The sequence below is a fragment of the Colossoma macropomum genome, unplaced genomic scaffold (genome assembly GCF_904425465.1).
Source record: "Colossoma macropomum unplaced genomic scaffold, Colossoma_macropomum, whole genome shotgun sequence".
NCBI lineage: Eukaryota > Metazoa > Chordata > Actinopteri > Characiformes > Serrasalmidae > Colossoma > Colossoma macropomum.
In genome coordinates, this window is record NW_023494799.1 from 30,276,380 (window position 1) to 30,303,093 (window position 26,714).

The 26,714-nt window shown below is 39.7% G+C and overlaps 1 protein-coding gene across 1 annotated transcript; it reads right to left on the minus strand.

Moving 5' to 3' along the window:
* Positions 1–2,339: 2,339 nt before the first annotated feature.
* onecut3a (one cut homeobox 3a) lies at positions 2,340–24,721 on the minus strand. Its single transcript, XM_036586099.1, has 2 exons — positions 23,624–24,721; positions 2,340–2,638 (listed from the first exon to the last, which is right to left on the minus strand). The coding sequence occupies exons 1-2, from the start codon at positions 24,654–24,656 to the stop codon at positions 2,340–2,342; spliced, it is 1,332 nt and encodes a 443-aa protein (XP_036441992.1). The 5' UTR covers positions 24,657–24,721.
* Positions 24,722–26,714: the final 1,993 nt, after the last annotated feature.

Below are 26,714 nucleotides of genomic sequence, written 5' to 3' on the forward strand. Positions count from 1 at the left end.
GTGTATTCCAGCGTAGTCCCACCCGTGGTTGAAGGAAAAAGGCACTCAACTCTATCTGCATAGCCGCCACCTCCCTCAATATGGCACTATGCAGTCTGACTGCGCTGTCTATAGGTATGTATGCATTCGTATATGTGTGTTGCACGTGAGCTTTGACCATTCCATTCGGTTTAGTTTTGGTTTGGTGTACTTTGCCCCTCCCTTGGCAACACAGGACTGGCAGGCTGAAAAAAATCTTTGGTATCAGTGGCTGTTTCACAAACCACCCAGCTAAAGTGAGGTAGCCACAGTGGTTCTCACTACAAACGAAAGGTCTTTTTTTTTTTTTTGTATCAGGTAATGTACATAAAGATTCCTACTGATTTGCACCAAACATCTCCTCTTGAAATGCTAGGAACTCAATGCTCAGAGCAGGTTGAGTTCAAAAGTCCCTCTGTACATGTAGCTAACCTTTTGCAACGTGTCCAGCGATGCTACTCCGTTGCACCCCTCGAGCTTGAACCCACGCCATTGCTGTGTTGGTGGGGCTCCTGTGTGAAACCTCCATACCGGAGATGAATGCAGAGAACATTTTGAAGAAGGCCTTCTTCTTCTGCCTTAGCATTTTACACTGATGAAGAGGATGCACCATCCATTTGTCTCAACTTTTCTCAAAAGTTCCTTTCTCCATCAGGCGTGGCAGTTCGCATTGTAACGCAGTCTGTGAAGTTCTCCTCATTCCTTCACAAAGTCTTTTCATCTTGACATTGTCAAATCTGTCAACAAGGTGCCTTACATATGCACAACAGGTCACAATAGTAAGAAGAAATAGAAACGTTATGTCTATGGTACCAATTACCCGCATCAATATTACAAAGTTGAAGAGAGGGGGACGAATTGGGTAAGGATGGGGATGGGGATTGGATTTTGAGAGTATGGGGAGAGAGGTAGAGAAATAAAGCTGGACTGGTACAGTCTTTTGTAGCTATAGTTCTACTGGAGTTCTTTTTCATATGATTGATTCTGCAAACTAGGGTTATTTTGTCAAAAAAGTATATTCTTATCTTGTTGATTGCTGACTTCTTTGGCATATATTGCCGATCACAGGGGTAGAGCTAGCTGAAGTTGTGTAGATGCAGTAAGGAGTTTCTAACATCATGTTAAGGCAAATATTATTGGCACTCTTTTTTTTTTTGGTAACGTTCGAATGTCGTAGTTTACCACTTGCTCCATTATTAGGGTAAACTCAACTTGAGATTTGATTTGTCACCAAGAAATGGCTGTAACAAGCCTCCTTACTCAACTGTGAATTTTTTAATAATCAAGCCTTAGCAGTGATTGACTTCTAACTGAATATATCTACTGTTTGTGCGAATGTTCAACATTTGGCTGCTTTATCATCTAATTTTGACATCTTTCTTGGAGTTTAAAAAAAGCAAACAAACTAAACCATTTTAATTTTGCTGAATTTTTGTGAAATGTTGGCTGCCTCTCTCCTAAAAACTGGATTCCGTATAGTGATGCACCCTTATGACCAGCAGGTGGCACTATAGTCCTGTGCATACTGGATGATGGCTGCAAGCTCTTTGTGCATTATATGACTTGGTTGTCATGTGCTGATTATAAATACAGAGACTTATCCAGCACGACACGGACAGGCATGTTAGCGAACCTCCTTGACGCGAGTGGCGTGTTTCGGCTCATTGACAACAGGAGCAAAAGTCCCTCCACAGGCTTCCATCTCCATCTGTGCAAAATAAACTGAGATGGCAGACCTGTGAGAGCTTCGGCGGGGAAAGTGCATTATGTTTCACCTTCAGTGGAGGTCAAGGCGTCTGCATCGATTCGTCTCTTTCATTAGCATAGCGTATGATCTGAGAGGTGCTATGAAACAGCCATTAGGTAATGGCGACAGTGTACTGGAGAAGGACAGTGGAAGAGGTGGCTTTCTTTAGAAAGCCCTGGATAGACAATAAGCCTTCTGTGCTGTATATTGCTGCCCTTTTTTCATGTTTAGCTTTGGCGTACTGTCCACAAACTTGAGAATGGAGGTGCACATATCAGAGTTAACACAGAAGAGTAGCCAGCCAATGCTAAAGGGGCACCACTTGAGTAGGGAGGCTACTTGAGGCTCCAGATCGCCTCAACACACAGGCGTCAATCAACGCCTGTCCCCTGGTGCCAGAGTGTCCAGATTTCTGGCCTGGTTCCTAACAGTCCAGTTGAAGTGAAGAGATTGCATTGATGTGAAACGTTGCCATTGGCGGCAGCGGTGAGATTGATTGGCACGCTAATCTGAGTGGCGTCTGAAGGGATTGGGACCTCATGGCCTCCAGGCTCCCTGGGGGAGCACGACCCTTTCAGGCCTTGGAGAAGGTGGGTGCGGATGTGCCCGGCTGTCCAGGGCTGTGGCCATGCTGGAGGTCGTTGTGCCAGTGGTCAACACAGCGGCGCCGTGCATTCATGAAGAAGTTGCTGACTGTGTTGAGCTCCAGACCCAGCTGCTGCGCGATGGTCACCTGCATCTCCTTGCTGGGCCGCTTGTTCTCCTTGAAGATGGCGATGAGCGTCCGACGCTGCAGGTCAGTGAAGACCAGCCGCTGCTTCTTTGGCACGGAGTTGCGTTCCTTTAGCTGCTCTTGCTCTTTGCGCTTGCAGGCTGGCAGGATGAAGAGAGAAGAGGAGTTAGCTTTTATCAGGCCTGAATTTTGGAACCAAACTGGAACATAGCCAGAGAACATTTAACCAATGTCAGACATGAACTAGACCAGTTCAAACTAGACTGTCACCCTACAAAACTCCTATTCAAACATAATTATAGCCTGACAGAATTTCGTTCAAGCCTGTCTGTAGCCCAACAAAGTTCTGTCCAAACTCAACTTTAGCCTAAGGAATTCTGTTCAAACCCAACGGTAGCCTGACAAAAATTCTGTCCAAACTTGACTGTAGCTTTGTTAAATGTCCTTCGGTTGCACTAAACTGCACTCCCCTGAATCAATTCACTGTTTAACTTACTTGCATACATTTTCACAAACCCATTGGCCTCGTGAACCTCAGCATCAACAACATGACTGACTCCAATGTATTAACTGGAAAAAGGTAATAAAGCTAGTGAGAGAGAATAGAGTAGAGAGAAAACCTAAAGCAAGGGTAAAGGAAGGCCAAAATGTGTTAAAAGTGGCTATGAGAAACCTAAATGTTAAATATGGACCCGAGCCCAACAAATATTTGAGAAATCATGTCAGCACCTGACCAAACCCGAAGCAAATAGTTGGGTCCCCTCGGCAATGGAGAAACATATCAAGCTCTAAGAGAAGTAGACACGATGAAGAAGGAGCGGAGGAGAGGGGAGGGGTAGGGGTTGGCAGAGGGCAAAGGAGGGGAAGTGTGAAGGGGAGGGTGGTAGGAGACAAAGGAAAAACAGCAGAAAACTCATTAGCCCCTTTGTTTGCGCTCCTTACAGCAACATGCCCCATTTCTGCACCAATTCTACAGATTAGCTGCTTACGTTGAGCAGAATTTTTTTGCCCTCTGCTGTTTGGCCGCGGATTAAAAGTGATTTAAGACAAATCCATTGTACCTCCCCAGAGGGCAAAAATCATCCCTTTTAAAAGAGAGCAGACAGGGAGCTGGCCAGCGGTGAGCACTTCAGACTGGTCGTTAGAGACACTGCTGTTTTGATTCAATATTAATGCAGTTTGGGCTCGCAGTGGGAGAGAGAGTGACTGGTGTACAAAAGCAGCAAAAGCAGGCGCTTTTGTGTGCATGTGTATGTGTGTATGCATGTGCGTGAGGGAGGGAGAAAAGCATAAGGGAGATATTGACCCGCGCTGCTTCAGTGTGTGGATGGGGTGGGGGGTTGTCCGTGGGGACTGAAGGCTGGATCTCCCTCCAGCAGGTTATGCAGTCTGTGACTTCAAACGGAGGCCACTGGAGGGCTATCTGACGCACTGAGAGTGAGGGGATATTTATAACTGCCTTTCGCCCCATCCATTCCAACCCCACTGCAACCACACGTACTCTTGCAGTATAAATATAATGGCTCTGCGTTGTAGCGTCACAAGGGAAGGACACGGTAAGAGTAGAGGTACCTATTTGACTATAAGCATGGGGTAAATAGGGCTGCAACTAACAGTTATTTCCATTATCTATGAATCTGTCAGCTCCTACTTGATTAATCAACCATTATGCCCCCTATTGTGCCTAACTATTATGCCTTCTTTGGTTTCCCCACACTCTGCCACCATCACAGCACTGCTATCATTCGAGTTCCATCTGTGCAACAAGCAGTTTCTTTTTTTATGGTGCAATAATACAAAAGTCGTATCATCCCAACACTTCTTGTAGGGTATTTCAGTCAGTCGGAATGACTGTATTTATCATATGTACATTACAGGGTGTATATGAGTATACAGTGCATCAATTTGTCTCTCCATAATGAACGTCCTCAAAGACTAAGCTGCTTTGTCAATCAATCATTTCAGATCTAAGGTTAGAAAGGATTTCTACACACATCCTAAAGAAGCCTGTTTCCAGTGTGAGATAATAAGTCATAATTGTGAAATCCTAACACCTCATGCGATACTAAGTCATAATGAAAAATGTGGTCATAATTATGAGATAGTAGGCCATAATTATGACAAATTTTGTTATTGTGACTTACTAAAAAGCTTTCAATTTTTTGCAGGTGTAATGGGCTTCCATAGGTTTAATATATTTTTCAGTTTCTCATGATAATGACTTAATATCTCATAACAATTAAAAAGGTTCTCATAACTGTATTACCATCTCATAATTATAACTTCTATTTCAGAATAATGACTTAGTATTGCATAAATGAGTTAGTATCTCTCAGCTGTGACTAACTATGAATTTCTCATTGGTTGCCTTGATATGGTGAGATATTAAATCATAACTATGAGATAGTAGCTCATGAGATTTCTTTATATAGAGATATTAGGTAGATATTAGATATTAAGGTAAATAGCTTAACTTTCTTCAATTAGTAGAAAAAGACTTTCATAAGTTTCATATGTGTTAATGCTAATACATTATTATGCGATACTAAGTCATAATGAAATATGAGGTCATAATTATGAGATAGTAGGCCATAATTATAGAAAACTTTGTTATTATGAATGCTTTTTTTTTGCAGGTGAAACAGACTCCCATAGATTTCAGATATTTTTCATTTTCTCTTGATTATGACATAATATTACTCATAATTAGAAATGTTCTCGTAGTTGTATTACCATCTCATAATTATAACTTCTATTTCAAATACTTAGTATTGCATAAATGAGTTAGTATCTCTCATCTGTGACTTACTATGAAATTCACTCATTGATAGCCTTGTTATTGTGAGATATTAAGTCATAATTATGAGATAGTAGCTCATGAGATTCCTTTTCTTAATTATGAGATATTAAGGTAAATAGCTTAATTTTTTCAAGTAGTAGAAAAAGTCTTCCATAAGTTTCTTGTATGTTAATGCTAATGCATTATTATGTGATACTAAGTCATAATGAAATATGAGGTCATAATTATGAGGCCATAATTTATATTATTATGACTTATTAAAAAGCTTTAATTTTTTTGCAGGTGTAATGGGCTTCCATATGTTTTTCATTTTTTCATGATTATGACTTAATATCTCATAACGACTAGAAAGGCTTTCATAATTGATTTACTATCTTGTATGACAGTATTTCATTATTATGACATAGTCCTACATAATAATGAGTTCGTATCTCACCATTCTGAGGTACTAAATTCCTTACAATTATGAAATGCTATCTCATTATGACACGGTATCTCGTCATTGTAAAATATTAAGTCATAATTAGGAGATTTTATCATGTTTCCCACGCTTTTTTGCTCCCGACTGTGTGTGTGTATATATGTGTGTGCGTGTGTGTGGATGGCTGGAGCCAAACTGTGGGTCCGTGTATCTAATTACAGTGAGTTGGAGTGCATTGATCACGTCACCTCTCGCAGTCAAATCAGTTTACCACAGGCGTCTAACCTCCTGGACCACATCCATCATGTTCATATTCCTCATTGGCTTCACCGCTGCACACACACATACACCACCTACCCACTTAAACATTTACAGTCTCTGGAAATGCTACTGCAGTAATCATTTTTGCATTACATTACTTGTTTTTCCCTGTGCTGCTTTCAAAACATGTTTACAAACATGTACAAACATTCAGTGTCATTTTGCTGAAAAATGAAAATACTTGAGCATTTTTCAACCTAATCTCAACCTGCTGCATCTGTATCGTACCATAGATTTCCTTCTAGAAAACAAAACCCGCCTCTGAAAGAACAAATTATATAGATTTACAGTTTAATATATAAGCATAATATAATTCTTTGACTAAAGAATTTACAAACATTCACAACATGCATGTTTTGCCTAAATGTGAATGGATGGAATTCTGCAACTGCCTAAAGCATTCTATTGTAAGTGTGTTCCAAGTCAGTGGTTTTAATGATTTTTTTTGCCTTTTTTATTAAGTACAGTGAAACATGTCAAAATTATAGTTCATGGTAATCGACCATATGCTACAAAAGCAGCAGATAGAAATTAAGCTGAGAAATGCTGTTTATAAATGACAGCCGCTGCACATGTAAGATGCCTGCTTTCAATTTTAGTGTTTCCTGAACTCCAGCACACCTGACTCAACACATCATTTCATTACTGACGCCTTCATGTGGTTTAAAAAAATGCTATATAATATTATACATAATATTTATAATATTATACATATATATATATATATCAAATGTTTGAACAGAGAACACACTTAAATATGGCATATTTTCTGCAGATTTTAGAGCACAGTTTCTATTCATTTACTGAATTTAACATTTTGGAAATAATGCAACATAAAATATAATATGTGCCATAACTTTTGCACAGGCAACATGAACATGTCTGTGGTATAGACATGTGGTACATATCTTGGCATGTACTACCTAATTGTGTAATGTTTCTCTTCCAATAAATGTAATTTATTAATACATTAAAACAATTATTTAATATGTTTAGTAATAAATTATACATGAAACATAAGTATTTAATATTCTTTACTTATTTGTACAATGGATGTGTAAATTCAAGGTCACCTGGCACAAAGTGTTTAAAAAACCCAGATATGATACACTCGTACCAGCACAGCCACTACCAAGTTGGTGTCACTGCTGTGCTGAGATTGGTCCACCACCCTGGTCAGTGGTGGTCCTACAGTGGCAAACTGAGTGGCTCCTTAGTGTAGATATGCAAGTAATTGACATATAATGTGAATATATATGATGTAATAATGTGCTGCTGTGAAATATATGGACATGTATGTCCGTATATCTACACTGTGTAGGTATCAGGATAAGGAAGCACTGCTATAGAACGCGTCTGCGCTGTTATAACGTGCTCTCGCCGGCAGGTGTCGCTGCTGATATTCCCTGGTGTGAGCGAGTGGATTTAGTAATCAATAGTGATCGAGCAGTGGGGAAGGGAGGCCTGATTACTGAGGCAAGCGCGCCAGAGAAAGTAAAAGAGAGAGAAAAATCGATGAGTACAGACTTCAGAGCTGCACACCGAGCTGTACAGGCAAAGAAACTAAACACGGAGAGGAGACGAAATATTTTTATGACAGAATCAGTAAAAACAAATAGCCTCATATCATATGGGATAAATTCCGGATGAAAACAAAGGAGCCTCCACAAATAATGGAGTCATGTGATGAGATGGAATATGAGCTAATAAATTTTACATTTCTTTTAATAATTAGATGAATTCAAGAAAATAATAGTTGATCACTGCAGATGAAAATTGACCAATAATTAGATGATGTTAAATTCATAGTATCTTAAAAATGTATGCTTCATATATTTTCATTTAAAGGGGAACTTTACATAATTCTACATAATTAAATGGTGGAAACGTAAACAAAGTCATTCAGAGTGGTTTGGTGTCAAATGCTCTGTTCTAGAGAATCTTACAGACTCTGAATTATTCACAGCGGTGGTGATAGGAACCAGATGTCTGAAGAGTTTAATGCCTCTGAAAGCTCCCTCACATTAGGTTATTACTTGAAGTGGTTAGATTTAGGCTGCCTCATTGCTTTGCAATAGTTTTGTGATTTTTTTTTGTGATTTTTGTTTGTTTTGTGCTTAAAATGTATTTTGATCCATTTATTTTAATCCATTCATGGTGATGGGGTACATGCAGGGCATTATAAAGCACAATAGACCCCAAAGAAAACTTGTTTTTTCAGATTTATGCCTATTTTGCCATTATCAACATCACATATTAAAAATCAGAAGACCTGTGGGTTCACTGGTGGGTTTGGATAAAATGGCTATATTTGCGTTGTAGGCATGTGACCCCTCATTCCCATCACTACCACTGTAGAGAAATCTATGTCAGTAAGTTTCCCTACAATGAATCACTTTACATCAAACCACTCTGAACTACACTGTTGACATATCAATTACTACATTATTCAGAAAACTTGAAAAAATGGTGGAATTCCCCTTTAAGGTTTATATATATATATATATATATATATATATATATATATATATATATATATATGTTAACTGCCCACTCTGCCTACAGTCGCTCACTGTAAATAAAGCTCTCTAATGAATCATGAATTCCTTAAGGCCCCCATAGCCTTTCATATTTATATCACATTCATATCACACATATCATAATCAGAACAGGATAAAATGAGATAAAAAAAGTCCATGTACGCAGTTGTGGTTAAAGGGGAATTCCATGATTTTAAAGAAAATATCATCAGAATTCAGTCATGAAGTGTAAACAAAGTTATCCTGAGTGGTTTGAGGTGAAATGGTCTTTTGTAGAAAAATGTACTGACTCTGATTTTTTATAATGTTGGTGATAGGAAGAAGGAGTCCCAATATCTACAACCCAATCATTAATCAACTATCAAAAAATACCAGTAAACCTGCATGTCTTCTAGGTTTAAACATATTTTATGCTGATGGTGGTAAAACAGTGTTCAATCTGAAAAATAAGGGGACTTAAAATTATTTGGGACTACTTTGCCTTACAACACCCTGCATGTAAATATATTTTAGGCCTAAATAATCTCCAAACTATCATAAAGCAACGTCTCAGGCATCAGACCTCATATTCATAACTATTTTATGTAAACATGTCTGTGATGTCTGATTCCTATCATCATCACTGTGAACCGTTCTGGCTCGGCATGTTTCAAACCACTCTGACTGACTTAGCTTACATCTCAACCATTTATTTATGCAATGTGCAAATAATCAGCTGAATTTCCCTTTAATATGTGTTTGTGAGTCATTCTTTTGATTAATGTAGCTCTATTACAAATAGGCAGAAGAAATGAAGAGTTCAGCTAATAAAATAAATGATGAAAGTGTGAAATAATAAAAAACAGATGTTAAAAGATCATAATAAACACACATAACCAAACAAATAAAGCTTCATGTTATAAAGAACTAAAGGCCTGTATGCTATATAAGGTGCACTTTCCATATAATTAAGCTGCGACTTTACATCACAGTCAAATGTTACAAATCCTGCAAGCCTTAATATGAGAGATACACAAAATAAGAATGAACATATTTTTTTCTTTCTCTGTATACCAGATCTAGCTGTAGATATTGTGGCGCCTACTATATACCTGGAACACATATAATCATATGCAAAAGTTTGGGCGCCCCTGGGTCAAATGACATGTTTTGTTGATTTTTTTCTTCTAAGTGAAAATAAGTTACACATCCTTTACTGAGAACACACTTTGCTCACTTTCATGGGCAATTACTGTTTATTTGCTGAATTTAACATAATGGGAAAAAATAAAACAGAAAATGTGGCCTGTACAAAAGTTATGGCATACTTTATGTGCTAAACCCAGCAAATACACAGAAACTGTGCACTCAAATTTGCAGAAAAATGCCACACATATGTGCGTTCCTTGTAGAGGATGTGTTAAATTACTCTCACCAAAACATGTCATTTGACCCAGGGTGTTCAAACTTTTGCATTTGACTGTAGATGAAACTAGGAATGTCTATTCTTTTGGCTCTCGTGGCCCGTATGTTCTAGCTATAACATATAGGCTATAAGGCCGCAGCTATTTCCTAAAGGCTATGAGAGTCAATACAGAAAACCGAGGTTTGTGACTATACTGAATGCCATTCTATACTCTCTGACACTAATTACTCCACTCATTACATTTTAATATAATTAGGAGAGAGTGTTATGCCCCTAATACACTTGCAATTGGGAGAATTACTTTCTCTTGGCTCTACTGGCTTTATGTTGATTTAATTTGACACTACACATTGTTGTATTAAAATCAATGCAATGATTTATTATTAAATTGATTTTCCTTTGTGAATTTGGGTGCACAGAATTGATAGCATAGGTTTTGTTTGATATAGTCAGATACTTAGATTCATTTCTGAACAGAGAATATCCTAGGTTTGTTCTTAAAGGAAGAATAAATAACATTAATAGATGGTAATAGTCAATAACACTATTTATCAAAGCCATTCATTAACCTTGGTCTTAGTTTTCACGCCAAGAACATTCTGTCTGGCCAAAGTGTTACATCGACTCCTTAATCATCTTAAAAATATATGCTTCATATATTTTCATTTAAGGTTGTTAATCTACTGCTGTATGTGTATGATAACTTCAATCTGTCTACAGTCACTCACTGTAATTAAAGCTCTCTAATGAGTCACCCAGTTCTTTAAGCCCACATCGCATTTCTTTTTGTGCAATTACATTATATTTACTTGGAAAGGGTCAAGTTATTGGAGACAAATTGGGAAAAAATCCATGTTAATGTCACATGTACAGTTTTTCACAGATTTGGTTAAAGGAGAATTTCACTAATTTAGCAAATTACACATAGAAAATGTGGAAAAAGGTTTTCTGCTCAGATTTCTTTATAATGGTGGGCATAGGAAGCAGGGGTCACAATAGCTACAACACCAAAGTGTTGCATAGGCTCCTTCATCATCAGCTAAAATTAGGCAATGAGAGCTACTTTTGCCCATTAATACAGATAACAGTGTCATACAGTGTCAGAAACCACATAAGCAAGTCTATTTGAGATTACTTAACAACTCATGGTTTGGAGCAAGGGTGTTATGCTTTAGCCATGCAATTTACATGATGCCAATTGGTGACGTATAAATATATTAATTCTATTCATTTAAATGCCTCCAGTTTGCCTTAGTGCTGAGGAATCAGGTATTAAATGCATTCCAAATGCTTCTTTAACCTACATGACAAGCATCCTTTACTGCAGTGCCTTGGGAACTATGAATGTGACACAAAAGGTCATTGGCCATGACTGAACAGCTCTATAGGGACTGTTCCCACAACAAAGCCCATAGGTGATATTATGCATAACCTTTTTTCCCCTCCTTAGTTGAATAGGAGGTATAAAAGCATTCATACTTACAGATTTCATAGCAGCTCATTTTACTTACCAAGCTTTTATTAATATCTCTTGCTACATCATTATGCATGTTTGATAATGTCTTATTTGTGTCTTCTTATGCACTGATTGTGTAGCGTTTTAGTGACAATAGTGATTTCCAAGGTTGTCTTGGGATTCTGAAGAATACTCCTGGGTTAGGTTGTAGGATTACATAGGATTTTTATGTTCTAGGCTTTAGCCTGTATCTGTGGCCTCACCGATGAGCAAAAATAATGATTGCCCTCGATATAGCAGGAGGCAATAAGCATGTCCTGCAAGCTCCCAGGTAGCTAGATGACTCGCAAAATGTTTAGGTCTGGTGGTCATGAGTGTAGTCTAATTTGTCTAATTGAAGTCTAATCAGCCCTTTGAGAAAGCACACACAGTAAGGCTTCAATGTCCGTGATGAAGCCTGGACTAGATCTGAAATAACATTGTGAACTATGCAGTGGCAAACTAGGACTATATGAGCCAGGCTTTCAGTCTAGGCCATACACGTCAAATCTCAGTCAAACACTAGAAAGAAAAACATCTCTATGATAATGCTAATATCTGATAATCTAACAGCAATTTACATGAACAATTTCTGGCCTGTTTAGATTCAACACAAATATTTGAAGCTTGTAAAAGCCATTCCAAGTTTTATCTGAAGCCTTTGACAGACATTAAAGCTGCACTATGTAATATTTTTTTGTTAAAGAAGGAGTGTTACTGAGTGTGAAGAAAAAGAACACTCTAAAATGTGCTTTATAAAGCCTGAAATAATCAGGTAAAAGTCAGAGGAACTGGGACGGATTTGGTGGGAGTTTTTAGGGCCACGTCATACGTCTTTACATACTAACATCACATGAACAGACTCAAAAAGAAGGTATGACTTGATATTTAGGTCTCAAATGCAAAATTAACATTATCCTGATGAAGACATGATGGTAATAGTAGGTAATACACTTACAGCCTCGGAGGACACGTCCTTTAGTTTTGACTGAATTGTCTTTGAATACTTTTTCAACGCACTCGCAATAGTCAGATTCATCTGCTTGTGGATGCAACCAACATAACAAAACATTCTTCCACACATTGCATGCAATTACATTTTTCCACCAGAGAGGTCTCCAAATCCCCAAATCCTACATAGTGTTGCTTTAACATATATTTAACAATTTATATAGCAAAGTACAGTGATCCCTTCAGTTAAGAGTCCTAGCATAGCATTTCTATACATGACTGAGGCTATGGCTCATATTCACAGTTTGTTTCCAACCAAAACTTAACAACGAAAAATAATAGTAATAAAACACTTCTTGCAGAGTTTAAATTCAACAATCATGAGGGTTATTTTAAATCAAAATGATTTGATCAAAATAACAGGGAAAGTAGAGAAACTCATCACATTCACCCACTGAGAACATGATCACCTAGTGCCACACATTCTGTCCAGTAAGAAAGACTTACTAGGTGGTAAAGGAAGAGTGAACTGCTTTGTGAACCACAGACATCTCAATCTGGCCTTTCACAAGCTCCTACTCAAAGACCAAGTATCAGATATTATGGATTTCAAAGTGGATAACTAAAAGAAAGACTCTGCTGCAGACCTTATTCTTCAGATGTGGAGGATGCCTGCCATACAACCCCACACCAATGCTTTAAATCATAATGTAATGGCTGACAACATCCCATCCTCTAGTATAGTGTTCTTGTAGTCCTGGTATCACAAAAAGTAGAAGGTCTGTGTATTTATTTGTGTTGAATGCCATTTGTTCTTCTCTGCATTCAGCATTTGTGTTAAAGTTTACTCTTTTTATTCAAATGTGCTACTGTGTTGAGAACAACTAGAATTTCTCACTGGCTATTGTGATTATTGTGCTTACATATGGCTGTGGCAACATGTGGTTTTACAGACCACACGCTCAAAAAGATGAGGGCTACATCTAGATGAATGATATGGTACTCTTCACAGATCTTCATAATGTTTGAGGATTGAGGAACCACAGGACTCATAATACAGGTCAGATGATATCGGTGGGTTATCTCTGATTTTTGCAGCTGCCATACTATTTATTCAGACTAGGACATCAGGCCTGAAAGATCTTGGTTCATGTCCATGCCAATTTGAGTACCAGTGAAATTCAACATGCAACGGACTACACATCCCTTTACTCCCAATACACGCAGTATTGTGCAAAAGTCAGAGAGACCACCCTTCGTTTATTTCATTTCCAGTCCAAACAACCACATACAAGTTATGCATTTTTCAGAAGATATTTCTGAGGAGATTAGATATAAGATAATCTACTTGCACAAAGCTCAAACCTTAATGATTAAAAGATACAGAAAAAACAACTGTGCAAGACCTGGTTGACCAACAAAACTGTCACCATCAGATAAACAGCACTTAAAGCTTTTATCTTTGAGAGAGAGGAGAAAATCAAGCTGCTTCAGATCTGAAAAATCCACAGGTCTTTCTGTCCATCCTTCCACTGTGAGACAACAACTCAACTCTATGGGTCTGAAAGGATGTGCAGCTGTCAAGAAACCTCACTGAGAAAAGCAAATGGACAAAAACCCTAGCCTAACTACATTTTGACGGAACCTTGGTTTTACAGCTTTCTGCTGTAACAGCCCACATTTTCTTCAACTGTTTATCTCACAATCTGTTAATGACTCACACTAATTTTTATCTTTTCTCTTGTTTTGAGGAGTTCTAATCATCCAAAGGTCAATCCTTTGACAGAGCTAGCCTACTTTTGTAGAGTCAGCTGAAAAAAAAACAAGAGGCAAGGAAAAGGCAAACGTATAGGCCAGGCCTGAAAGCTTTACATAAGCAGCTCAGTACTCCATAAACTGAATCTCTAGGCCTACTTCCCAGTTGATTGTACTGTACGGTTAATAAATTGTCATAAAATTGTAACATCACGCCTGATTATCACAGAGGATCAATATGTCGACAGTAAATGGCAATAAAAGCTTAATGTAAATTAAGGGTATTTTAGCCTTACACTATCCACACACAGTACAGAGACAACCATGTTTGTGAATTTGAAATCCCAACCTGGTCATGACTGTTGTTTTTTGTTGTTTTTTAAGCCAGTGAGTGTTATAAACTAGCCAAATTGTGCTACAGTATCACATACAATTCCATATATATATATATATATATATATATATATATATATATATATATATATACCAAAAGATGGTTCTTCAAGGGTTTGTTTGTAAAGGATATGGTCCTATTTAGAACCATTACAGAAAAGTTCTATATTGCACCAAAAAGGGTTCTATTGTTATGACATCAAGCTCATAACAACAGAAGAACCAGTTTTGGTGCCATATAGACTATCATTTTTCAAGGGTTCTTTGGTAAAGAAAATGGTTGTATATAAATACATCACAAAAGGGCTCTTCAGATTGATGGAGAATGTGTTGTATATGGTTCTTTATAGAACCATATACAACACATTCTCTATATATAGAAAAGGGTTCTATATAGAGCCAAAAAGGTTCTGCTATTGTGATGATACAAGCTTGTATTGCTTCTTAATAATAGAACCATTTTTAAAAAGGTTCCATGTAGAATCATGTAGCACTTCCTCCATCAATCTGAAGACCTCTTTCATGATGCAAAGTGCCCATTAATCATACAAAGGGTTCTTTAGGTCCTCATGGTTCTATATACAACCATTTTTTTTACTAAGAGCCCTCAAAGAACCATCTTTGTCAAGAGTGTAGAACAATATTCAAAAAAGGTTGTATATAGAAATATATACAACACATTTTCCATCAATCTAAAGAACAATTTCCCATGCAAGAACCATTTAAGCACAAAATGATTCCACATAGAACTCATTGTTCTAAACAGAACCATACCCTTTACTAAAGAACCCTTGAAGAACCATCTTTTTAAAGAGTGTATGGAACACTATCGTTAGATTTGACTAATTTATAAACCTCAGTGGTTTATAAGAGAACATACAAATTGCAGTGATGACCAGGTTGGTGTCAGAATGACTCACTTAACTGTACTATCCTATCGCTAAATCAGTTTATGCCAAAAAGATGTTCATACACCGTCAGCTCAAGCTCCTGAACCAAAGACATCATCAGCAGCTCTTTCATGCTTTCTGCCTTTATGCCTCGCAAGCACAAGCACACAGACGGAGCCACAGCCTGACTAAACAACCTCGCTCGCTTTAAGATGAGTCAGAACCTGCACATGCAGGTTGGTGGCTTTGCCTTTATTGACCATGCAAGATTTACTAAGGGAGCCATTCAGTCAGAATTAAAGCTGAATTTTCTTAAGGATTCTGCATAATTCAGTTGTTGATATGTAAACAAAGTCATTCAGAGTGGTTTGATGTGAAATGGTTCATTGTACAGAAACTTACTGACTTACTGAGTGCTGGTGATATGAACCAGGGGTCACAATGTTTACAACGCAGATATAGTCATTTTATTTACTATCCAAAATGACCAGAGAACCTACACATCTTGTGAGTAATGCTGTTTGAGTAATGTTATGCTGATAATGGTAAAATAGTGGTAAAACTGAAAAAATTAGGGGACTATTTTGTCTTACAAAACCCTGCATGTACTTCTCTGCTATTAGTTGATTTACAAAAGATGCTGTAGGCAAAAAGCTCAATAAACAGTGTCTCAGACAGTGTGTTCATAACCATTTCATGTAATAGCTTTCTGTGATAGGCAGGGGTGTAAATGTGGTCTGACAGAACAAAAGTGACTATACAAAACATTTATCATACTGATGCTTTATGTGTCAATCACAAAAACAAATAATACTATTAACATACTATACTAATATTGTACATATCCAGGGTAGAGATTCAGTTTTGTTGCCTATTATTATTATTGCATTTTTTTTCACTGTGTCACTAAAATTCTTAGTCTGATCTGCATGTTGTTATAAATATTTTAGCAAAATACTCCCAGTACTGATGAATATGATGATAACTAAGAAGAAAACGGAAAGACTATTAATAACTGTTGTGTCATAAGTCAACAAACGATCACAGTACAGTACACAGGTGTTGAAAACGATTCCAGGGAATTTTTAGTGCTTTCTTTCTGTTTGTCGTTACTGACTATAAGTAAATGAAACTGCAGTCTATTTTGGAGTTTAATTAGAGTTTAAACTGTGATTGACAGCTGGGGTTGGGGCGGAGCGGAATGCAAGTATTGGGAATATGTATTCAGAACACAGGAATTAAGCATCTGTATTCAGTCCAAGTTATATTTAGTAAAGGCGATATTCAGAATAGTTACTTTTTTCATTTTTAGAATACTTTTAGAAAACTTACAAAGTACATCTTTAAAAGAAACTCCACCAATGCTTATTTACAACTATTTTAGAATCAGTGCATGCCATGTAGCAAACTTTCTCATAGGACAAACTTTAAAGAGGATTAACAAACACTGAAGTTCCCACTAAAGCCTGAGTAGACTGATAAACCAACGTGATGAACCAGTTATTAACTAAGCTCTTTTGATGATGATCAAACTAATACTCTTCTCAGTAGTGGGCATGTTTGTGAGTGAAAAGTTTAGCATCTGTGTTGTACTGGACTCCTGCTCAGGGGATTGTGGGAGCAGCAGTGGACTGAAGCAGGCGATGAGAGAGAAAAAAAGTTAGGAATTTTTGGAAATTCATTTTAATGAAAGTGAATTTTATATGAAACAGAAACAGAATAATTACATGAAGAAAATCGACATCCAGTAACAACGAGGAATGATGTGAATTTTAAAAAATCCAATCAGCCTTTCCAAGATGTACTGTAAATGTAATCTAAATGTATTCTGAATGTGTTACTATTTATGTACTGTAACTTTATCTGTTATTGAATACATTTAGGACAGTGTATTCAGTGTCCAGCCATCAGTACTTTTCTAAAGTGTTCTGCCTAAGTTTCTCCAAACAGAGGAACTTCATCATCGGGCCACTCTGAATGGCTTTGCTTGCATGTCAATAATTTAGTTCTTTAGAGTTTTCTAAATAAATTTAAGCTCGCATGTTTGAAGCTGTAGCTTGTGAGTCAAGCGAGCTGGAGTTGTGGGTGGTCTCAGAATTCAGCTCGGGTAAAACTATTAAACCTCCCCACGTGATGACGCAATGCAGTTTAACCCTTTGATGCGCGCCTTCTGGTCCGCTGCTCGCTTTATGATTTGATTTAAAGGTCACCCTCTCCGGCATCGATCCGTTTTGGCGGACGAACGGCGCATGGCGCGCGGGGATTGATCAGGAATCAGAGCTAGAATAGGCCGTGTTTTTTAGCCATTGTACAAGCAACAGTGCTGGACCTTTGGGTTGCATTTACCATTACGCGATCCCCTGTGGATTCAACTAGGCGAAAGAGTGCAGATGTATGCCCGTGAGCCAGCCTTCGGCCATGCACACGAATGAATTTAGGCCTTATGTATGGCGCTTTTGTTCTCTCTCTCTCTCTCTCTCTCTCTCTCTCTCTCTCTCTCTCTCTCTCTCTCTCTCTCTCCGTTAAATTATAACGTATAAAGCTCACACAGTCAACGTGTGGTGCAGCATTGGGGAAGAAGGGGGTGCTCGCCTCTTCGGGTCAGCTTTGGTTACTGAAAGGGGAGAAGAGGAATGGAAATCAATACAAATTCAGTGCTGGTTAAATATAGCCCATCCTAACAATGTAGGCATGGTGTATGGTGGGAGTATGTTTATGTGGCCTACACACACACAGTCCCCTGGTGGTGCTGAATACAGCCATGCAGGGGGGCTTTCTCTAAACCACCAGCTGATTTTACTGAAGAAACCATCCCCTTTAAAAATAATGCGACACACCAAGACCCCAAGACCCTCTGTCAACACATATCTGTTGTTTCAACTGGACCTTGTTGTCTTAATATTCACCTTAGAGGTATTTAAATGTACAGTGTTTAAAATATAGAGGAGTTTATTGAAATTAGTAAATCATCACTAAGCCCGTTCCCGCCAGGCAGCGGGGGGAGTCCTCATTTTTTTCTCCCTTCTCAATTTCTGTCAGCGTCATGGCAAAATGTTGACGTAGTATCTCGGAACAATGACCTTTCGCAAATTCCTGTCGTATTATCTCAGAATAATGACATATTATCCCGCAACAATTACTTATTTTCTTGAAATGTAAGGTCATTATTTTGACATACTAATTCGTTATTTCGAAATTGTAAGTAATGCTTTGACATAGTATGTCATTTTTCGAAATAGTTGGTGTTTTTCAAACATTTTTCAACTGTTTTAAACATGATGTCATCATTTCGACATAGCAAGTCATTGTTTCAACATGTCATTATTTTGAGACAGCAAGTCATTATTTTGAAATAGTACGTCATTATTTTGACATAGTAAGTCATTTTTCGAAATAGTAATTATTTGAAAAATAATGTGATCATTTCAACATAGCAAGTCATTATCTGAAAACAGCAAGGCATAATTTTGACATCGTAAGGCATTATTTCGAAATGGTAAGTCATTTTGACATAGTAAGTCATTTTTCACAATAATATGTCGAGAAGAGGCAAATATTTCTTCTCTACCTGACGGAAAGGGCTTCCATATATCACCAGCAAAAACATACATCCTATATAAAATATTATTAGATATTAAATATTAAACATGAGCAAATCCGCGAATCTAGGCTGACTTCTCAGAGAGGAACAGTCCAGAGCTTTTTTAAAGCGCACAGTGAAAAGAAAGAGCTGTGGTTTATGACAAATCTGTTCATATTCATATTTCCCCACTTTTACAAAGGGAAATGGTCCCTGCACGACTGTAGCGCGCTCTCTTCATCAGGGCCAGCGCGTCCATATCTGCAGCCTGGCCATCCATCTCTCACTGTCTATCAATTATTGAGGCGGGTATCGATCAGCGCTGCTGCTCCTGCCTAAACCTGTCTCCTAAATCAGCCTCAGCCCGCCAGGTCGGGGCTCCGGAGGAGAACTTTAGGCAGATGGTGATGATGATGATGATGATGATGATGATGATGATGATGATGATTTTTTCCAGCTTATTCGACTGTGTAGATATTTCTCCGTTCTACTTTAATTCGTTTTTATTTGTTTTAGTTTGATCCTCCTTGTTTAGACTCCACACTCTGCATAATTCTCAGAGGGCAAATTTAAAACAACACCTCCATTTTTCGCCAAAGATATTTGATTACAAGAGGGAACGCAGAAGGCACACAATACAATCAATGATTTTCCCCCTTAATCTAAAAAGCCCAAACCCAGAGAGAGAGAGAGAGAGAGAGAGAGAGAGAGAGAGAGAGAGAGAGAGAGAGAGAGAGTGAGAGGCTCCAAAGGGAGAGAGTGCTGAACTGGAATAATTGATAGATGCACTGGCTATCTTTATCGATCGCTCTATTGACCCGACCAAATACATTGAGATGGAGTGTGAAATTCTGCTGATCCGAATTGTTTTTCATACTTAATGCAATCTTTAAATGTCTCTCCCATCTGCGCTCGTCCCTGCCTTCGCGGTCTGCTTTGTGCTTCAGTCTCATTTCTCTTTCAAACCGCATCAGTTTCCTCATACCGCCTGTTAGCTCGTCTACACGCGGCCTTTTCTGGTTACGAATTAAGCAGCTTAGCGCGAATTTTAGCGCTGATTGCAGCGCTCAATGCAAATATAATCATTTTATTTACCATCCAAACTAACAAGTTCTACACCTCGTAGTATTTATTGTCTATGTAACGCTGATAATGGTAAAAAAGTGCCTCGCGCCATGCGCCCTATATCTCTCCACCGGGAATGGATTTAAAATATAAGCTAAAACCTTCTCTCAGAACTATCCTAAAATAATGTCTCAGGTATCAGGCAGCGAATTCATAACCATTTCATGTAGTAACTTTCTGTTAAGGAGCTTTTAGAAGCATTAGACGTTTGGTTCCTATCACCACCACTGTGAACAGATTTCTCTAGAACGGAGCATTTCACACCAAACCACTCTGAATGATTTTAGTTTACATTTATTTGTGCAGACAAATTGAAAAAAAATGTGGAATTTCCCTTTAAGGAAATGTATTATTAGGGGTCCAAGCACAAAAGTGCCTATTATTATTATTATTATTATTATTATTAAACCTAGCTCTCGTGCTTTTTGTAGAACAATGGTACCTGGTCTCCCACTCGCTTCTATTTTTGCATTAACCAGGCAAAACCACGACATTGATTTTTGTGACTGTGATGAATTTGCAATAGTAATTTAAATGTATTGATTGACGTGGCCGAGCGAGTAGCAGGCCTCAGTCTGAAACACACACATACACACACACAGCACCTAAAGCAGAATCACAGGCTTAAATGCACTAAGCCAAATCTGACCAGCTCCAGATGTGCCATTCAATTACTATATCAGCGTATAACCGAATACAGACTGTATAGAACAACTACAGGTGAATGCAAATATGCATATTGCTTATTATAACCGAGCAATAAAAATACTAATAATTATGCCTGATGTTCCCTTCATGGAGCTCTGATTTAAAGCAGCCTCTATGACTCCACTAAAACACTCAGAAGGCAGAAGTCTTAGAGCCTGTCCTTATCTTCAGAGGCTGAACCTCCTCTAGCAAAGCCTCCTGATTTTAATGAAGTGTTAAAAAATCTCGATGGACAATTAGCTTTAACAGCAATGGCACTTAAGGGGACCATTTAATAGTGCTTAAATCTTTATTTACCAGAACGCCCTTAAATGTGCAAAAGGAACAATTTACATTTCATTAAGCGAGACACTGAGTGGAGCTAAAATACGCCTCTATACGGCGCTTAACTGAAGCTTACACTGAAATACGACGCCACACGTCTCCGTGCCAGCTCGTATCAGAGAGACCCCGAGCAGGTGAGACAGTCTTTATACGGGGCTCCACTTTTCACCTACAGCTCGTACGTAAATATTTCAGTGGCATTGAAATGGCCTGAATGTGGCCAATAGATCCGCGCTCTTATTGCATTGATTCTCTTTTAGCGAGGATTTCGATGGCTATCAGGATAAGGAAGCTATTTTGGGGACCAAATTGGTGGATTAACTAAACGGCGAGCCGGGAAAATGTCAAAGCAGTGGACTGTATTAAACAGGCTGTGGTTAAAAATATGGAATGTATGGTTTGAAACATGAGGCTATTGAGTTTGGACAAGCCTGCAGAAATATAATGCTCCAACAAGCAATTATACAATTATACTATAACGTATATGATCAGTCAGATAAGAACAGCACTGACAGTCATTCTGGAGCAAACATTGTAAAATATATATAATGCAATAAAAATGTATAAATAAAAATGTGCAAAGCAATGGATTTATTATAAGCAGTGTTCGCTGTACTGACATCCAGGATTCATCTACAGAAATCCGAACACTGAATTCTGTTGATCTCATTTAATTCTCTTCTACCCTCATTTCTCCTCCTACCCTTTTATTTTTCTTGAGCCAAATTTCTCTATTTTTACACACCAAAAATTATGAATATATACTTTTTTGGGGGGGGGGGCGACCCCAAATTAGCTCTGAAAAAGTCTTGTGACCCACCTTCCTGACCCACCTGACCAGGGCCTTCTCTAATCGACAACACCCCCCCAAGCCTCCAAGACGGTCCACAATTTTGCTCTCTATGAGTTAAGTTTGAGAACTGCTGCTCTGAGCAGATGGGATCAGGTGGAGCACATCTGGAAGGTGGACCTCCAGAATAAAGCGTGGGTGATTCGGACATAAAGAGGACTATTGGGCCATTTAACCCTGTGGGAAACGCTGTGACGTCACATGTAAACAAACTAGACGCGGAACGTCATGTCAGTGAGCTAATAGCAGCTAACTCATTTACAAACCACCCAAAGCCAACAAAAGCATGGCAGGACATTACACACGTCTCTAGCAAAACTACTTAATATGGAACGTAAAAACGCACTACTTGAATTAAAGTAACTTCAGTTATTTTTCGTTGGAGGTTAATTTCGTCCCTACATGTGGAGCTGCACTCTGACATTAGGGAACATTCTAGTGCCCCAGTGTTTCATCTACACCCAGACGTCCTAAAAACTCCCCACATGGTGGTCTAGAGTGCTTATAATAGGCCTCCAGGTAATACGGGACATGTCTATAGAAAGTCAATTGCAAAGCCAACCTTCTATTAAAATGACTTCTGCAGTTTAACTAGTCTATTTACAACCTATTTGCAGTCTATTGCTTATTTAGAACAAAAATACTTGTAAGCATCACCTGAAACTGTACACTGTCAGAAATAAAGATTCTGTGCAGGTACAGTTTTCGTTCATTAAGCTACAAACAATGTAAATGTTCCCTCAAAGGTACAACAGTGGTTTTAAAGTCCAACCGTTAACCTTAAATAAGTTTTTCCAGGTGAAAAGTACATATTTGTACCTTTTCATAACCTAATGTTTTAAAACAGAACAATAAAATAAAAAGGCTGGAGACGAGACGGGGTGTGTGGAGTCAGTACAACCTAGATAATATAATTCCAAAGGATTATGGTACAATTGTATTCCCTGACTAAACGTACTGAGATCCCCGTGAGGGTACCACCCCAGTGACAGTTTACTACCTTTTTTACTGAGGGTGTAATGAGTTTCTTGAAGTGCTCTTATAGGGGACCTAGAATACCTGAATGCACCCAATCTGGGGGGCTTGTGTGCGGTTATAATAGGCCTCCTTTAAATGGAAGCTCTTGTGTTAGTGTAGATTAAACAGACTGTCTTTGACTGGCTGGAGTCTGTTATTGAGTTCACTTAGAAACGGGAACAGAAAGTTTCACAGTGTCTGTTTTTAGGGAGGATTCATATGTTTAGAGGGAGGCTTATATGAGTCAATTTGGAAGATAATATGAAACATCTTAAAAGACAAAGCCATTCTATTCATTTTCCTCTAAAAATGTTTTTGTAATCTAATGAGCCTGATTTGCTGTATTTTGCTTAATAATAAACACTGCACTAGTGTTTATTTAGTAAAAAACACTGCACTAGTGCTTATTTAGTAAATATCAGCTGAATATCATGGAAGACTTTCTTCAGGTGTCCCCTATTACCTGATGGTCCACGCCTACTGCACACAGAACCAGAACTCGAGACATTCATAGAGTAACCCTTTTCTCGGAGCATCTGCTTTTACGCACCTGCGAGCCTGAGGGCGGACATGCGCTGGAACTCGGGCTCCTGCAGCCACTTCCACATCCTCCTGAACGTCTCCCTGCCGGACTTGAGTTTACTCCACGGCTTGGGGTTCCGCAGCAGGTCGGAGAGGGTCCCCTGCGAGCGGGACAGGATCCTCTGCGCGAAAATGGCCTGCGGGATGCTGTACCTCTTCAGCTCGGCCGTTATCCTCTGAGCCACCTCCTTGGTGTCGATCTCCTCCGCTTGACCTCCGCTCCCTCCTCCGCCTCCAGGCGCGTGCCTGTCATTGCCGTGGGAGTGCGAGTGGTGGCCGTGATGCGGGTGGTGGTGGTGGTGACCGTGATGGTGATGGTGGACGCCGTTGAGCGCGGACGCGAGCCCGGGCCCGTGGGCCCCCAGGCCGCCGCGCGCCATGTGCTCGTCCCCGCGGCCCAGCATGGCTGCGTGCGCCTCGAAGCCCCCAGAAGAGAGCAGCTTGTCTCCGTACGCGGCCAGCGGCTGCTGCGCCGCGCCGTGCAGGGCCCCGAGGCCGCTGTTCAGCGGCGAAAGTGACGGTCCCACGGTGGTCATGTCCTTGGCATAGTGGCCGTACAGGTCGCCCACGCTGGCCAGCGCGCGATCGTCACGCATGAGCGTGAAGCTGCCGCTCACGTTGCCGGCCGAGAAGCGCTGGTGCGCGTGCGGGTGGTGGGGCTGGTGGTGCTGGTGCTGGTGGTGGGGATGGTGGGGGAACTTCTCCGACACTGTAGAAATGGGGGGCAGGTGCTGCAGCGGCGTGAGGGTCGTGTACGTGCCGCTCAGGCTCATGCTCGAGTCGCACGGCACGCTCATGGCCGCGTGCAGCGAAGGCTCCGCGCGGTACTCCCCCGCGCCGTCCAGCAGCGACGCCATACCGGACACCATGGCCGAGCGCCCATGCGACAAGCTCCGGTGCGAAGGCGGCGCTCGCGCGTGAGGGGAGCTCATCAGGTCGCCCGGTGGATGCGCGTGCGAAACGGCGTGCAGGTTCCCAATGTTCTCCATGGTGAGCTCCATGATGGGAATGGAAAGACACCCCTAATATTTCTTCTCTCTCTCTCTCTCTCTCTCTCTCTCTCTCTCCTTTCACTCGCTTCCTTTCCAATAAATTTTCAACGATCTCAAAGCCGCACCATCGATCCCAAACCTCCCCGCTCCGCGCGGTCCAGCATCTTTTTTTATTATTGTTACCAGGTCTGGCTGGGGGCTCGCGCGCGCTAGAGCGGCTCTCCGGTCCCGCCGCCGCCGCCGCCGCTGACGCTCAGTCTTAACGCGATACTGCTGCTCGCTGCAGGCTGCGCGGCGAAAATGGGGCCCGGTCTGGATCGCGCGCGATATGAAGACGCGAGTGTGTGCGTGTGTGTATGTGTGTGAAGCCGCACGGAAGCGCGAGCGAGCGCCGTTGTTAGCGATGTTTGGCTCAGACTAGGGGAGCCTGTGACGTCACCTTCGCCGTCCGCCTGTGACAGAAGCTTTAGTGATGATTATTATATTAGAGGAGGAACAGCTTACATTCAGTCAGATGTACTTACTAACAATTTGGATTGATTTGTATTTTTCTCTAAATATTTTTCAATAGAACAGAAACAAAGATTTTACCTGTTTTTATGATTATTATTGGAGTGGATTATAGTGTGACACTGAGGTTTATAGTAGTATTGCGTATTATCGAGGTTTATTATGGGGGTGTGTTTGGCGTGCTGAATTTTTTGGGGTGTGGGTTTGTATAAATTATTGGCGTTTATTAACTGTAGTGCTACATCAGTGGAGTTCATTAATGGCGTGTTTGGATTACTGAAGCACTGTAAATGTACTTTTACAATGTATTAAGCATTTATGAACACAGCAAACTTTAGGAGCTCCCGAGTGGTGTAAAGCGTTCACTTCACCATCAGGAGCTCATCTGTTTGAAAACCGAATGATGCCACAGCCATCCATAACTGGGAGCCGTACAGGAGAAAGGGCCTGGTGGGATTGTGCAATGGAGTCCCAGCTAGTGGGGAAAATGGGTTTAAAAAATCTATATTGTTTACCTAACTGAGCCGCAGAAAAAAGGAGAACTTCTGACTATTATCTTTTAATTTTAGGTTGAGCTGCTTTTTTACATTTCTTATTTTTGCAGTGTTTGCAGTAATGATTTGTGTGCATTATGAGTGTTTATGAATTATTGTGGTATAAGTGTTTATGAATTTTTGGGATGTGTTATTGGTGTGCAATAATTATTGGGGTTTGTTATAAGTGTTTATGAATTCTTGGAGTGTGTTATTAGTGTGTATTCATCATTGGGGTTTGTTTTAATTGTTTATGAGTTATTGGGGTGAGTTATTGGTGTGTGTTAATTATTGGGGTTTGTTTTAATTGTTTATGAGTTACTGGGGTGTGTTATTGGTGTACATTAATTAATGGGGTTTGTTATAAGTGTTTATGAATGATTGGGGTGTGTTATTGGTGTACATTAATTAATGGGGTTTGTTATAAGTGTTTATGATTGATTGGGGTGTGTTATTGGGGATTCCTCTTTGGGCGCGTTCATGACTGTCCTCTGATAAAGCTGCTCAGGCTGGCGCCAGGATCTCATATCTAAACGAGTTAAACATTGACGGATTTCCCAACATGTTTGCCAAATTCCTTCTGAACGATATGAAATCACGAGCTCCTTCCCATCATAGAGCTAACTGCGTGTGGAAACATGGGAGGCCTGAGAAGAGCGGAGGTGGAAGCCTGAAACCACGCTGCAGTTATAGTATTGTTACAGCAATGACTCTGCAAAATAAGTGTTTTAAAAAAATGACTGATTTAAAAATCTCCTCCAGTCCTGAGAGCCCTGAAGAACTGCAGTGGAATCCAGCAACTATCAGCACAGGAACTGAAGTTTGTTAGGCGGCCCTCTTCTCTGTTCGTCTCCTTTTGGTCTGAAATAAAATGCTACAGGTCGAAAATGAGAGCTCAGCAGCAAAACAGCCCAACAGCTGAACCAGAAGAACAGACATTAAACCCAAAAAGAGATTAGAAACTCAATGGAGCTGATCAAAAAGTGTTATCGTAACTCCCTCAGAGTTGAGCTCCTCTTGGATA

Coding starts and splice junctions, on each gene's coding strand:
- onecut3a (XM_036586099.1), bottom strand. CDS start 24,656: ATGGAGCTCACCATGGAGAACATTGGGAACCTGCACGCCGTTTCGCAC. Junction 2,639..23,623: donor GTCCGCCCTCAGGCTCGCAG/GTGCGTAAAAGC, acceptor TCATCCTGCCAG/CCTGCAAGCGCAAAGAGCAA.